The 15,995-nt window shown below is 34.7% G+C and overlaps 1 protein-coding gene across 9 annotated transcripts in view; it reads left to right on the forward strand.

Moving 5' to 3' along the window:
- RBFOX1 (RNA binding protein, fox-1 homolog 1) overlaps positions 1-15,995 on the forward strand; it is a 285,633-nt gene that overhangs the window by 212,357 nt on the left and 57,281 nt on the right. For 8 of the 9 annotated variants that reach the window (XM_009277998.2, XM_019471785.1, XM_009277981.2 and 5 more), the window contains exon 8: positions 3,320-3,400. The exons of the other annotated variant lie outside the window; for it this stretch is intronic. In XM_009277998.2, coding sequence (XP_009276273.1) covers positions 3,320-3,400 — 81 coding nt within the window. The remainder of the gene's footprint in view (positions 1-3,319; positions 3,401-15,995) is intronic. 9 annotated transcript variants of the gene reach the window in all.

The raw sequence follows: 15,995 nt of genomic DNA on the forward strand, positions 1-15,995 counted from the left end.
CATTCTCCCTAGTCTTCCTTTTATCCCCGATGTACCTACAGAATCTTTTCTTGTTGCCCTTGATGTCCCTGGCCAGATTTACTTCTGTCAGGGTTAATCATGGACTGTAGAAGAAAACATTGGAGGAAGAGAAATATGAGTGGGAATATTTTTTGATCTTGAAAAGTATGTTTTCGTCTGTGCTGCCAGCCTGTACGCCAAGGAGGAGCGGTGAACCTCCTTGGAAGTCTGGGGGGATCTCTACAATCCTACAGCAGTGCTCAGCTGACACCACCATGCCCTGCCACAACACAGTTACCTGTTGCGTGCAGCACAACCCACGGGCTTGCTCAGCCACCGCAGACTACTCTCCTCCTGTTACACCTAGCACCATGGCTGCCTCGGTTTCCCTTCTGCCACTGGTCTGTCTAAAGCTCTCCTGTGTGCCTGTGGTGCATACACTCTTCAGATATATATGCTAATATTTTTCTGGTCCTTTTCACGGCGTGAGTCAGGAGGGGCTTTCTGCTGATGGTCTCCAAAATCCTGTATCAGTGGTCACGTCTGCTGTGACCAAACAAGTAGATGCTTATATTATAGAAAAGCAAAAAACCATGCAGATTAGCCTTAATGAGAAAATATCAGCCTTACATATGTTGGTACAGAAGGCACTGCAGAATTAAAGATGAACTCTTGCATGACTGTAATTTTTTGAAGTTCATCAGCTCCATGATATTATTAAATTACAGTTTCAAGAGAGATTTAAGAACTTTATATTAAAATCCTCTTTCTTAAAAAAAAAAAACCAACCAAAACCTAACCCTTTATTCTGTCATGCTAGAATTTAGTATTCTAGAGGAAAAATAATTTTTTTTTTTCCATTGGGGAATTTATAGATTGTTTCAATGTTCTGAAGTTTATCCAGAAGATCTTATTGTAAATAATTGTCTTTCCCCAGTTGTATTAATTACAATTTAAATATTGTTAATACCAAAATTAAATGCAGCAGAAATATTTTTTTCTCACAAAAGTAGATTAAAAAGTTCCGTATTTTTCTAACAAAATCTAATAATAGTGTTTTAGGTATTAGTATTAATGTTATGTACAAATTCGAAGGCAGATTGTCAAAATATAATTAGAAAGCTCTATGCAACAAATTAAATACACTCTAGTAGCATGGATGAAAAAAGCATCTGTTTTGAAGTACTTTCATTAGAAACTAGAAGACTTGAGTAGGGAAAATTAGATTTGTATGAGTTGGAATAAAAAAAAATGTAAGAATGTTAGCTGCAAAGAATAGGAAAATACCTATGGACCATGGAACAAGCAAAGTATCGTCTAGAATTTATGTCGAATAATATAAATAAACTATAATCTTCAATTTCTAAAAACCTTTATATATTTACTAAATATACCTCAAGTAATTATAGTTACATTATTCTTAAAACCTAATGAAAATGACTGATTTTAATAATTCCTTTCCGCATTTCACTCAGCTGGATGAATGCCTCTATGCCTTCAGCTCACTTTCACTTTCAGGCTTCTGTAGTAGCACGACTTTTGAAGCATCTATGGTGTTAAATACATCCATATTCCAATGTACACATTCCTAGTGTCAAGTGTGTTGATAGGTCGCGTTTATCTACTAGCCTGAAAATGATGCTTGCCATTAGGATCTCAATAGGTATATGTTCATTTAACAGCTTCCAGCTGTGGATTTTTTTGGAAGGCTGGGAGAGATATATATCGATATAGTCAACTATATGCTGTCTTAAAGTAAGGAAAAAAATTTTTTTGAGCTTGTTTTATCTTTCAGATTAGTAGTGGATGGCTGGAAAAAAGCAAGCATCTCCAAATTCTGTTAGTTAAGGGTATGCTATTGTCTGGGAAGGCTAGAAGCGTAATATTCCATGAGATTTCCAGTGCTCAGAGTCTTAGCTAAACTGCATAAATTACGAGAATTATTTTCTTTCAGTATTTCTTGTATTTCTACTTCAACTAACAGCTGCAAGCAATAATCAAAGAACCGGTTAATGACAGAAATTTTTTTAAAACATTTTTTTGAAAGAACTCTGGTCTGGTAGCTGAGTGTAAGTTGAGAATTGCTCTTGTAGTACTATATGGAAAACATGCCTACCGTTTGTAGTTAAACTTACCCTTCCAAACATACTTGACTCAACTCTGTTGAGTTACATTGCTTGTAAGTCAATGCACAACTTCTAAAGTCTCACAAATCTTCATGTAAATTTAATATTTTTGAAATTGCGGGATTCACAAATCCTGACAGCTTGAAGTATGTCAGTGTATGTATATATATAATTCTGTGTGTGTATATATACAGATGTATACACATATCTGCAAAACAGATGTGTCACATACTGCTCTTCCTGGTGAACTGTTTTCCAGAAGTGCAGAAGTTTTTTTCCTAGTGTGAAAGTATAGTTGTTTCTACCTGTAATCAGTGTTCAATCTGTGTTCTGCTAAGACTGCTAATATACAATTTTAAGAAAGATGTTGAAACACTAAGGCATTTTATTTAAGTTAATTAAAAAAAACCCTAGGAAATAAGCCTAAACGTCTCTCATTTGTTCAAAATGAACATGCATTGCAAAAGTGTTATTTGAAATTGATTTGCTTATTACTTTTACTTTTTTTTTCTTTTTTAAAAAAATTGTTTTGTTTCCTTTATTTGGTTTTGTTCTTAATCCTGAATCCAGCTTATATACTGGAAAGTAGCTTATGTTTATGTATTTCTCATTTGAGCAAAAAATACTGAAATCTTCACATGTATTAGTAATATTTCAATGTCACTTGCACCAGTGTTAATTTAAGCGATATAACTGAGATCATACTTGGCCTAACGTCTGTGTATGGGAGCTTTGCGGTCTGATTTATCTGCTGTGTTTGCTTGAGTAGCCTCTCATTTCAGCCAGAGTTAGGGAGACGAGAAGTTAGTAGCTGGTTGGTGTGGGCGGGTTGGTCGCTCCCGTTAGCAGCAGAGCTAACTAGGCAGCTTCTGTTTGAGAGAGACAGGGCAGAGAGGGAGAGAGAGCAGCTGGGTGAGGGACTGGTGCGCGCTGCACATGCTCAGGGCGCGCACCAGCTTCCCCGTGTGGTAAAAAGGGTCTTTGTATTTTGGGGGATGTCTGTGTTTTGCTTTTTCAAATGTAAAATTGTACATGCTTATTGGGGCTCTTTCTGCTTTGAAGTCAAAGGACAAAAAGTGCCCCTGCTTCACTGCACTGCTCCGGTTATGACTTTATTTCTGTTTTGAGATAAAAATTGAGGTTTAGTTCGAGTGTTCCAAAACCAGATACCACTCTCTCTCTCTTTCTTGTAGGCAGGGTGCTGCTGTGCCAGGCAAACCAGGAGGGATCTCCCGTGTACAGTGCCCCCAGTTCACTAGTATACACATCCACAAGTAAGCTAGTGTTATGGCTCTTTTTTTTTTGTTTTGTTTTGTGACAAAAGCACATTAATGTGAATTAAGCCCCCTACAACTGTAAACTTTCCCAATAGCTCTTGTAAATGTGATATTTATAAACGTGTGTAAGTAATGTCAACAGATAATTCGGTGTTTTTAGTTGCATCTTCATTCTCAAAAAAAAGTATATTTTATTTAAAAAAAAAAAAGACGGCCTATATTGCACTGTTCTACAGAAACGGTCAAAAGTTCTACAGTACCTCTGAAATTTTTTGGAATCCAGTACTGTTGCGCACTCTTGCATTTTGTGTAGAAGGTGAAGTTGTGTTTCTTTTTCCTTCCTGGGCACAACTTTGATTTAATAAACAAAAAGTCTCATATCATGCCATCATTTGATTGTGTCAGGAAGAAAATAGATATGAAGTCTTCTTTTACAAAAGGAAAAAGACTGTGTGCAAATGGGTGTTTTGAATTATAAAAAGCTGCCCTAATAAAAATAGCGAAGACAAACTGAAATGATAGATGCTGCCATCAGCTGTTTTTCTGTACAAAATTTGGGAATAGCAATGTCTCCTGTAAAATTCTGCAGCAGAAATGGAACCGATTCTTCTGAGAGTGTTTTAGACCATATTGGTGGTACCACTGATGCCCATTCTGAAATCTAGTGAGATGAAGAAGCCTCTAGCCGAATGAAATAGTAATAATTGCTGCTTGCTGAATTAGCGTGAACAGCAGCATTTGCTATGTGTTCTTAGCAGTCCTCTGTAAAGAAAATATTTAACGTTGTTAAATCAGACAACGTAATCGGATATGCTCTTTATGAAGATTCTATTCAATCCAGAATGCAATTCTGCTCTTTTAAAGCTTATCTAGACCGCTAAAATAACTAATTTCTTTTATTAATTAAAACCAGGAATGAGGACAAGAGAGTTCCATAGTGACCATCTCTACAGTCATGTAACTCTCTTATGTCAAAGACTATGAATATCATCCCTAGAGCTGCTGCTTTTACAGTATAAATATGGGCTCTACTTTCAAATCGGGGGTCTACAAATACATAGTGAACTAACAAAATATATGAAGTGTTTTAAATTGGAACTGAAATTATCAATTAAATCTGCATTTGCTTCCAGATGCTCCAAGAATATTTTGTGCTGTCACCTTTCCCAAGCAGTGTTTTTGGGGTTTTTTTAATCCTTGTAGTAACATAGAGATGAAATACTTCCTGTCTAAATCATTGTTCCCTATAGTACGTTTTTAGTGCACTATTCTTTTTTGACTGAAATACCAATCTTTGACTAAAATGCTCTTCCTAGAAAATTATCCAAACATTTAATTCATCTCACTGTTAGGGAGCTGCTTTTTTTTCTTTTTTTTTGTGGGGGGGAGGGGGGGCAGTGTTTGTTTCTTATCTTCTGGAAATTACTGTAAATAAAGCCTTTCATAAGTTTACCCTGTTGCTCCTATTGTCTCACTGAGTTCTATCCTAGGAAATTTATTTCTGGGGTTGCTGTTTACATTGTACAGTATTTCTACTATTATTAAATCCCTAGATAGTTACTGTATAGCTAGCTAAGCTCTATACTTCACTGTTTCCATTGTGTCTCATGAGTCAATGCCTTTGAAAAATCTTATTTTGCAGTGGTGCTCCTTGAATAATGATATCCTAACAAACACCTGTTTGTTTTCAATTATGCCAGATACATAAGTAAACAGACTTTGCCTATCTGCCTCCCACTGGGCAATGTGTAATATACAGTTTCATAACAGAGATTGCTAGTAGCCCTTGCAGTAGAAATTATTACGCTTTTGTTGAATCTGTGTGTCTGCAAGTCATGATTTTTCTTTTAATATGTGTAGTAATTCATATTGCCAAAATGTAGTTTCCCCCACAGGGTCACAACTCCTAATAATACAAAATTACTACAATTACTAATGATTGTAATTAGGTTTTTTTTTTTCTCCTTATTACAAAACTTTCAATAAAGATGTAAAATAGTTCCATTTCTATAGGAAATTCTACTAAGAAGTTAATAGAAATGAAGCTTGAGTTTTGTCTCATTTTCTTTCTTTTATTATTTTACAGATCTTCTATACTCCATTTTTTATGCACATTTGTAATATACAAATTTACTGTTATCATTCCATGCAGAGAACAATATTGCAGCCTTCATCTTTGAATAATTTGTTAATCATTTATTCTGTTACTGCCAGTATTGTAACCGCGTAATATTTTAGAACAGCTTACAATGTAAGAATTAAGAGGTTTTAAATTTGTAATTGTTTTAACAGAACTGAAAGAGTCAGCTGAGATTTTTAAAGCCATCTTAGAGGTTTGGACTTCATTAAATGCTAATGGCATTTAGGAATTTTCAGATGTTTGGAAGAGGATAGTCCCCATTTTTAGAAATGTTGTTGTCTTTGACTTGACTGTTTGTATTTTGCTCCTGAGTTATATTCTATAAGGAATGAAGGACTGAAACGTGGTTGTAAAATATATTTTTCTTAATTTGGCTAGCTTTATTTCTCACTTAACTTTTTGACTTTTAATTGTGTTGGTCACTAGCAGTCTCTGATAACTCTGAACACTTTCACCCCATTTTTTTGGCTAGCCAGAAAGAAGAGTGCATTTCTTGGAGCTACTCTTTCCCTTCTGATGTTTCATTTCCCCAGGATATATTTTATGTATCACATTGTACATTTCCCAGTACAGTGATTAGTTACACCTCTGAATATGTCAGGAGCTGGAAACATGGCTCTGCTTCCTTCCATCACTTCTGGCCCTTCGCATAATACAGAAAGAAATGAGCTGTTTCTTCTGCAAGCAGTGGAACAAATCAGTAGCAATAGTCTCTCATGCCTCATCTGTTCTCTTATGCTGAAGGAGAAGATGGGACCTGGATCAGTTTTTCATTTGCACATCTATTCTGGGAATAGATAATTTGTTATGTAGAAAGCTTAGTTTCAGCATGCAAATGTGTTCACATCCCGTGGTGGGACAGATTTTGCGTTACTGACACAACTGAAGTAAGGAAGCTCACGGTCTCATCTCGGCTGCTGTAGGTTCCCATAGCATTGGCATCTCGAGGACAGAGCTAGTACCAACTGATTCCAGTTAAATCCATCATCATTATCCTAATGCAGAATGTAGACAATTATTGGAAGGAGATATATCCAGAAAGTAAAGATTACAGTACACCAAGTCCCAGCGAGTAAGCAAGCATTCACTGGAAGCTTCCTGGAGGCCCATGATATCTCACTGAAACTTAGTGAATCAAACAGTTGGGCTGCACGTAACGGACAGTCTCTTTTTGCCCCCACTTCTTTAGACTAGTTGCTTCCACAGGAAATTTTTAAATCCTGAAGAAATTTGTATCTACTTTTAAATAAGAAATGTACCAAGAAAAATGTTGGAACTTTTCCAAATTGAAGCCACTCGAGAATCATGGGAATACTAAGACCCTGCTGGACAAAAGGAAGATTCGAAGGAAGAAAAAAGTTCTGTCACTGAATATCTGTATCACTGTTCTACAAAGGACAGTAATATAGCTGGGTATGTATGGTTAAAAAAGGCAAAAATACCAATCTGAATTTATGCAAGGACTTTTAAAAACTGTTTAGTGCCTATTTTCCCCATTTCTCTATAATGTGTAAGTGCCTGAAAATGTGAATGAAATCGAAGTTAATGAGAGCCAAAACATGGGAAAGAAGGAAGACATGAAGTTGTAGAATCATAGAATAATTCAGGTTGGAAGGGCCAGGTTGCCCAGGGCACCTTTAAGGACGGAGACTGCACAACCTTTCTGAGTCATCTGTTCCAATGCTTGAATGTCCTAAGAGTGGAAACCTCTCTTCTTTCAAGTCATGTTTTTTGTCTCGTCTTCCCACTGTTGTGTTGTGTCTCTGTGAAGAGCCTGGCTCCGTTTTCTTGATAACTTCCCCTGCCCTTTCATGGCAGAGGATGGAAAAGGAGATGCACCTGCCAGTAGAAAACTTTTGTGCTCTGGAGTAGCTAATCAACGTTCTCAGGCTCACTAAGCACTAGCTGGTGTAGCGAGGAAGCCAGCCTAAAGCTGTGCATCACATTTTTCAAAAATCTACTGTTGTACATACCCAGGTCCCGTGGAAGAGGGAGAGAGAATGGGAGAGAGATTACAAATTTTAATACAAGTTCAAAGGCAGCTAAGTATATTTCACTCTCTAAATCAGAACTTCGATCTTTGTAACTTTTAGGCTTTATTTAGCTCCAAGTAAAAATAAAGATACTTGAGTTATCAGGTATGTAACTACTAGTAGATTTTTTCTGAGCGTGTATTAAAGGGACAGTTCACTGGACTGAATAGCTAACATATATGGTAAAATAGTAAATTGCTACATGCCGTTGTTCAGAATGATGCACAGATGAGTGCCTATATTTCCCAAATGTTTTGCATGCCCATAAGAGAATTTTGCCTTAACTTCAATGGGTACATTTTAAACTGACGTTAATTTTGGCTTACATTTTCTAAATGTTAGTGGTTTCATTTTCAGTAAGCATGCTTATCAGCTCCAAAATATACATGCTCTTTTTCCATAAATTTTCATTTTTTATTAAAAACAAATAAATCTTTCATACTGTAATAAAGTGATAGAATTAAAAGAAGAAAAAGTATGTAAATGGAGAAATCAGATATTTATTTTATTGTGTCATACTCAAGGGCAAATGAAGTTGATGGCCCATTTTTTAATTGATATATTGATTACAATTTTGTAAGAAGCGGTGGTGGAATTCAGCAAAAATGATTGAGGTGGTACAAATGATTATAAATCTGTCCCACATTGTTCTATTGTTCGTGCTTTAATTTTAATTGTCTGATAAAACTTCCATCAGTTTCTGTAATTAACCTAATGGTCTAAATGAATTTCCAGATCACTGGTTATTCATTTCAATATAGAAAATGCCATTAAATTGAGTTTAATTAATACAAAGTAAGTTCACAGTCCATTGTATCATTAGAATAGAATTTTACTGTTTTAACTGTTTCAATTATGAATATTTTTTCCTCTCATTTTGTTTGTCCCGTTTACGGACTTGAGTGTTCATTCTCTATTCATACTAAAATAGTATAAACCCTTTATAATTAAAATATTTAAAACTCAGTGCTCTTTAAGTTCCCATCCTCAAAATATCAGTGTATATATTTTTTGTATTTGTCATTTCAACTATTTTTAAACAGAATTCAGGCAGTGCCAAATTCATAATCCTGATATGCCCTAGAACATCTTATTTGTCTTGATATTCCTTTCACAGAAGTACATATGACAGATAAGCACTCACCAGAGAATACTTTTGCTTTGCGTCAGACAGATATTAAAACAATAAACTATGTTGCCCTGGGATTTTAGCTTATGAGCAACCAGAAAACAACAAGGCAAAGATGAGATGTTTCTGAAAGGTGGGAAGGCAGTTCTTTCAGAAAATTCCCTGGAAACCTTTGCTCCTGTAATATTTGAGACAATAAATATTTTTAATGCTTAAGTTCTTTTAAAGCAAATCAGGAAAAGACATCCCGTTACTTCAGAGCAGGCATTAGAAATGTTCCTAAATTATCCTAATAGTCCTACTGGCCACAGTTATGCATTATATGCCAGGAGAGAAGGAAAATCTACAGCAGAAGCTTTAAGTATTAATTACAGGATATGGGAATTTTGCTTTTTATGTATGTTCTCTGTTAAAAACTTATCAACGCTTATGTATGACAGACACATGTACTATTTTAAAAAGGATTTTTTTTTTCCTGTGGGTGTTTTGTTTTGATTCATAGGTGGAGGATAGTTCAGGACTTTGTTGATATGCATGGAATAAATGATGAAAATCATACATACTAAGTATAAATACCACATCCAAAGGTAGGATTTAGTCCATTTGAGGACTCATTGTGCTACAGAAATGAAAATTAAATAAAGCCTGCCTATTCAATATGTCTGTTGAATAGCCTTGCTTAGAAGTAGGTTACTTGGCTTAGGAATATTAGTAAACTACCTAAAAAATGCTGTATGAAACTATTTTCATGTTTCTTGTTTCAGTGAAGACATTCAGGTTTTATTTTTCTGTGGCATTACTAATGGATTGGAGTAAGACCTTTGGCATTTATATTATATTCTGGGATATTTCCAGTACCAAGATTACATGGGGAAAATACAAATTTTCAAAAGGTGATTTAAAGTGCGCTTCTGAGCAGAATCATTAGTGGAAACATTCAGTTTAAAAACCTTGATTCACTTTATTTTGTCAGGTTTAATCTGTTGCACACATGTAGTTACCTGAAAATTATATATATATATATATAAAAATACATATAAAGTGTAGGTGCTCCTGGCGTTTGGTATATCCTTTTCTGGGTTTTGTGTGTAAGACATGATTGACCGTATTCAATCCAAATGGACATATACTTTATTGTAATGACATCAATGATTAATTTGTTCTGATTTTATTGTTGTAGTTTTTATTAATTTATTTGTTGTGATTTTACTGTTATTGGTAAGGGAGAGACTGTTAGTAAGCTTGCCATTTTGAATTGGTATATGGGTCTGAAACAGTTTAAAGAATGAGTATTCATATGGTATAAATAATTTACCTGTGTTACAGTATTTGCAAATTAAATGTAAAAGGTTTCTGCAAACTAAGTTTTTAATTGGTCTGTTTTCTCTTAAACTAAAATGGAATGGCGGGTCACTTCATCAAAATGGAAATATATATTAGTAGATTGTATTTACCTGTTTGTGTTTTTTGTCTGCTTTTTATTGCTTCATAGAAAAAAGGTAGAGTACCCCTGCAAAGGAGTTCTGTGATTAAGCCAATTTAGCCATTGTAGGACTGAGATTCATGAACGAAACAGTACAAAAATCCTGCCCAAAGGGAAATGTCCATACATTTGAGTAGACCAATCACACATACCATTTCCAGGCTACAAAAACCTCATTACTGAACATTTAGGAGTCAAACTATCTTTTAATATGCTTCCTGAATTAATTAATTGCCTTTATTTATAAAGAGAATCACCTGGTAGTAACCCAGGAATAATGTGAAAAGTGCCCTTCTTTCTCTGTATGTTAAAATACAGCAGGTTTATGTGAACGTTTAAAGAAAGAAGATATCAATAATAAGTAGGAAGAGAAGTTTACTAGTTGCTTTCCATGATTCCACTTCCCCCATGTATAGAAGTGTAAAAGGTTGAAAAATCATGTATCACTTCCAGAGAAAAATACTGATGTCATCTCTTGTTGAAATGTCTTTAAAAGGTTTTCAAACACTGTTTTGGCCCATTGGATTGGACCATGCTTTGAACAAAGTTGCACAAATCTGAATGCAGGATAACTCCACTGACTTCTAAGTCAGATAGTTATAAAGATAATACAAAATTAACAAAATTTAGTAAAATTATATTCATATGTATTATGTTATATTCTTGATTTAAGTTATCAGCCTTTTTAAATTGTAAAGTGAACCTCTTTTGGATTTTTTTGGTAGCACTGCCTGAAATTCTTACAGCGTTTTTTGTGTGCTGTGTCATTATATATTGTCCTTCTGTAACTATTTTAAGGATAACTGTCCTTCTGTCTATCAGTATTTTAAATGGTGACTAAGGAATCATCAGTAAGATGTATTGTAGTTGTCCAGAATCTGTAAATATGGGTTTCATTTCACTCCTGCAAATCTGTTTTTAAGTGCCTTGCTGTTTATACCCATTCTTCTGTTAATCTGTTTAGTGATGGTGCAGTGTGTCTGAACTAGCACGCTTAAGAGTTTTATGAAGATAGACGTATCCTGAACTGTGTGCCGCTGACTTTTTTTTAACTTATACACCATCCTACACCTGGGTAGTGGGAGGTGACTGGAAAGGTGTGCGTAACATTTTTAACAGTAAGTTGTAGAGAGTATCTTTGTCCTTTAGTTCAAATAACAAAAATCATGTTTGACATGATGCCCAAAGACAGTTGGGCATCTCATGTGTCTTAACTTAGTGCTTTCCTGTTAATGGAGATACGGCACTTGGCCAGTGGCAGTACTCGTGACTAACCAATGAGTTAGGACAATAGGATTGTTTGGACTGACTCCTCTCAGTATGCAGCTAAATAGTGAGAGTTACATTTAGTATTTTTTTGCATCATGATCTATGATGTTATTGTACATAAGATCCTTTGTGTAGAGTCCTAGATGCAGGCTTCTGATGTTTCCTTAGCTTTGCATTCTAGATGATGTGTTACTCATTTTTAGTAGGTAGGCACACACAGTTGACCATACATCTGAAATCATTCTCTGTCAGATGTGAAGTTGTTAATTTTGTGGTTTTCAGCTTATTTGGTTTCAGATTTGGTTTCAAATAAAGACTTACTTTAGTGTCACTCTTTCTTGCATTGTTTGACAGTTGTTATTAAATCATGGCTCTTAAAACCATGTTGTATACAGCAAAATTCTTCAACCTGAATTTCATAAATAGTAAGTACTTTTGAGGAATTAACATTTTTAATATCTATATGACTCTTTGCAGGTGCAATTCTTTGTTTTGACAATTTTTTCCATTATGGCTTGGATTAGGTTAATAGCTGTTTTTTTTCTCAATCGCTTCCTGCCTAAATTATTCCCAACCCAACAACGTTCTGACAGTGTTCTTTTTTACAGTTTAATAATTCTGTTGAGTTTTAGTAATCCTTGGGTCATCTAGACAGGACTTCTTGTCGCCAAATAATTGACTTTCATAAACATTCAAATTACTAAATTTTGTCATCTCTTTATAGTAGTGCTACTCTTCATCTAGTTTTCCACTACTGTGTCCTTTTTACTTTGTCTCAGAAATGGTGTTTAGCTAGACACAGAGGAATTTTTCCATTTGCTTGGAACCTGTAGAAGTCCAACAACCAGGAACATAAGACAAGTTATTGATCAGTTTGATCATCTATATTTGAAGATTGTTCTTTATTTTAAGATCAGATGTGCCTTCTCTGATCTCTACTGTTTCTTTTCCTTTATGGCCTAGTTGCTTTGTTGTTTGTTTTTACTTACTGAGCTTTTTCTTGTTTGTTAGTTGTTTCTTTTGCGAAAAGTCAACTATTTTTTGTGCATCAACTATCTGTATTCTTTGTATTCATCAACCATGCAGTACTCGTATTTTGTTATTAAGTACACCATAAGTAATTTGACCACCAATGATAGCATTTTTTATTCAAAGTTGTAGGTTGCTGTAATTACATAGCTTTACAAAAAAATTATCAATCATCTTATCGATTCTTTTTTATCCCTCCACATCCTCCCTTTTTTTCTTCTGCGTGTTAAGAGAAATCCCTTGATGCCTGAGGGATTCAGGTGGCTGCATGTACAGTTCAGTAAAAGAAGGATGAGATACATGGGAATTTCTGATAATCACAGAATCACAAAATGACTGAATCTCAGAATGGCTGAGGTTGGAAGGAACCTCTGGAGGTCACATTTTCCACCACCCCTGCTCAAGCAGCGTAACCTCGAGCAGGCTGCTCAGGACCACATCCAAACAGCTTTTGAATATCTCCAAGGATGGAGACTCCACAGCCTCTCTGGGTACCTGAACCAATGCTCAGTCACCCTCACAGTGAAAAAGTTTAGACAAAAAGATGAGACAGTTTCCAGGCTTTGGCACCAAGATTTTGCTCCAAAGGTTATGAATTCCTGGCATATAATGGTGTCACTGTACATATAAACCAATGGTGGTTTGTTTATTGGTATATTAGAGGAGATGAAACAAAGGGGGGCAGAGAAAAATTATAATTCCATATATACTTACAATAATTATAAAGGAAACTAAGTGTGAATTCGGTATGTGCAAGTTATTGTTGAAATAGTAGATCAATTAGGTCTGGAATCAAGTTTAAGGTAAAGATAACCAAATAACAAGTTTTGTTGGAACAGTTAAGTGTCTTCCTACAATTTAACATATGAATAAACACATTAAATAGGATGTTGCTTTTTACTGACATATTTTATGTATGTTTTTTGAGTGCATTTGATTATGTTGGTGATTTGGTATGGAAAAATCTTAACACATTTTTCATATGTCTGAGGATGAAATAGTTAAAAACAGAGTCTTAAAGCAGCTGTCTGTCCTCTTTCTAGGAATATTTACGTAAACGTTCAGGGTACACTTACCATAGAAAGTTTCACCAAATTTATGTAAAATTTGGTGCTAATTTGGATTTGACTGGAAACTTAATGCAGTAGTGTTGTGTAAAGGGATTCAATTACAGTGTGCAGTGTTTTGTAAGTAACTGTCTCACATAAAAAAGTTAATTAATCAGAGCTGTGTCAATTTCCTTGTGCCATGTCAATTTGCAGCAAGGTAATTAATCACTAATCACCCAGCGTGCAGCAAACTAAGGGACAATCCATGAGTCGTTTATTGTTACTTTTTTCAAAATAAATGGCACACAGAGCCACGAAGAAACACATCTTGCCTTCCATAATATTTTTATCGACAGTTTTGCATGTTGTAATAGACTGCAGCAACAAGCAGCTGTAGTTCAATGGAATATGAATATTAAAGAAACAAATGAGAGCAGATTTATAGGCCATTGCTTTTCTGTTATGTCAGTTTTGAGATTACACTGAGCAAATGAACAGTGAAAAATTACTCTTCCATGTGGAGAATGGTGATTAGACTTGTACATTAATTAGGGATTTTTGTTTTCCTTTTCAATGCATTTCAAATGAGAATGCCCTATAAGTAACGGTTTGTCCAAAATACAGATTTATTCATTCCTAAACAACAGTGTTTAATACTGACATATATTTTTGTACAATAGTAAGGAAATCATTGTTCTACTAATTTTAAGTATGTGTTTCAAAAAATAAATAGATTGTGAATGAAAGAAATAGCAGTGACCAGTTGTGACTGTATTTGACATATATAGCAAATTTCCTTTGAATTCAGTTAATTCACAACTAGATCCCAGGGATAATCATCTCACAAAAGTGACAGGTGAAAAAATGTATTTTCAGCTTGCTATGTTTAAACACTGTGAACTTTCTAAAGATTTTTTTTTTACCCTGAAATTTTAAGAATCCATATGTATGTAATTTCAAAGCCTTCTTATGTTAAACACTGTAGTAACAGAGCTTGAATTTTACTTGCATTGTACTTTGGACTGTGTATTTAAATGCAAAGATCTGCACACATCCTCTTTAACACAGTTTTTATAATTCTTTTAAAGAATGCCAAGTAATGCTACTTATTACTGTTACGGTGAAGTGAAAACTCACTACACAGAATACATTGGCATAACTCCTGATTCTGTTCCAGAAATTTCAGATAATATCATATAGATTATTCTGCTTAGCCTTTCTCAGCATGTTACCCATTATATCTCTTTGTTTTTAATTTATTGTCCAGCACTTCTGAAGTGTTTCCTTAACAGGGATCCTCCTGCACTATGGGAATAATGTAAAAGTGTCTCCCTGCCTTTCTAACAGTTAGGCTATGTTGCAGTAAATTAACTATAAACTGATTCAAACATGATGTAGCGTTAAAATTCTTCACCATAAACCATTTGAAAACTCTTGATGGAGGATGACCTAATAGTTTGTGCAAAGAAGGAGACATTAGGAGTGATGAGAGGTAGATCCGTTCATCCATTTTGATGGCACACCTTTCTTGAGGCATATGGCACTCTCATACAAATTCAAACCACAGCACAAATGCAAAGAATAATTGCCCATTAAAATGGCTGTATATTTTTATGGCTTTGATACAAAATCTGCCCTCTGTTGTTTTTTGCATCTGCTACTCTTCCATCTATCCCCAAGCTTTAAAACTTTAATACACAGTGTATAACCCTTAAGTATTTTTTACCAGGTTATATTCCTCCTTTTGGGAACTCAAGCTTTGTCATTGTTCCTTCAGTCTTTGTTTTCTAAGGCATATGTTGAGATATGGTGCTTAGAAAGTGCACCTACCTGTCACGTCCATTTAATAAAAAATGAATAAAACCAATGCTTATATTACATCTTCTGGGAGAAGTTAAGATTTGATTAAATTTCATCTGTGAACACAAAGATTAAGTTCCTCTTTGTTTCCTCACGTTCATATTTGTTTTCTATATAAAATCATTAGTTGCCTAAATTTTGCCAATATACTAACATGAATCCTGTTAATTCCAAAGGCCTTTTTATTTGCTTAAATGTTGCATTTTGCTGACCAGATTTCATGTTTGAGATCTAAACTGAAGTTCGATGAAAGAGATACCCTGACAATGTTTCCATGTTTACAAAGTGTGTCCAGAAGAGAGAACTTTTTGGACAATGTTCATCATAATAATACATTTTTTAAAATTTTATCCTCTTAAATATAAAATCAGAACAAATAAGTTTAAAGCAGGAATCTTACCAACATACTGTTCCTAAAAAAAGTTGCGTTTAGGCTGTAGTACAAGATGATTTGTAAGCTTTTGGATAATTATATTAAGCAAAGCCAAGCAGTTTCACAGCATATTGTTTTCACTCTTCTTTTTTAATTTGAAAAAGTAAAATTGCAGTTCCACTGTAGAAATTGATTTTTTCTTGTTGCTGTTGTAGTCTCATTCATAT

Source organism: Aptenodytes forsteri, unplaced genomic scaffold (genome assembly GCF_000699145.1).
Source record: "Aptenodytes forsteri isolate BGI_AS27 unplaced genomic scaffold, ASM69914v1 Scaffold26, whole genome shotgun sequence".
Classification (NCBI taxonomy): Eukaryota; Metazoa; Chordata; class Aves; order Sphenisciformes; family Spheniscidae; genus Aptenodytes; species Aptenodytes forsteri.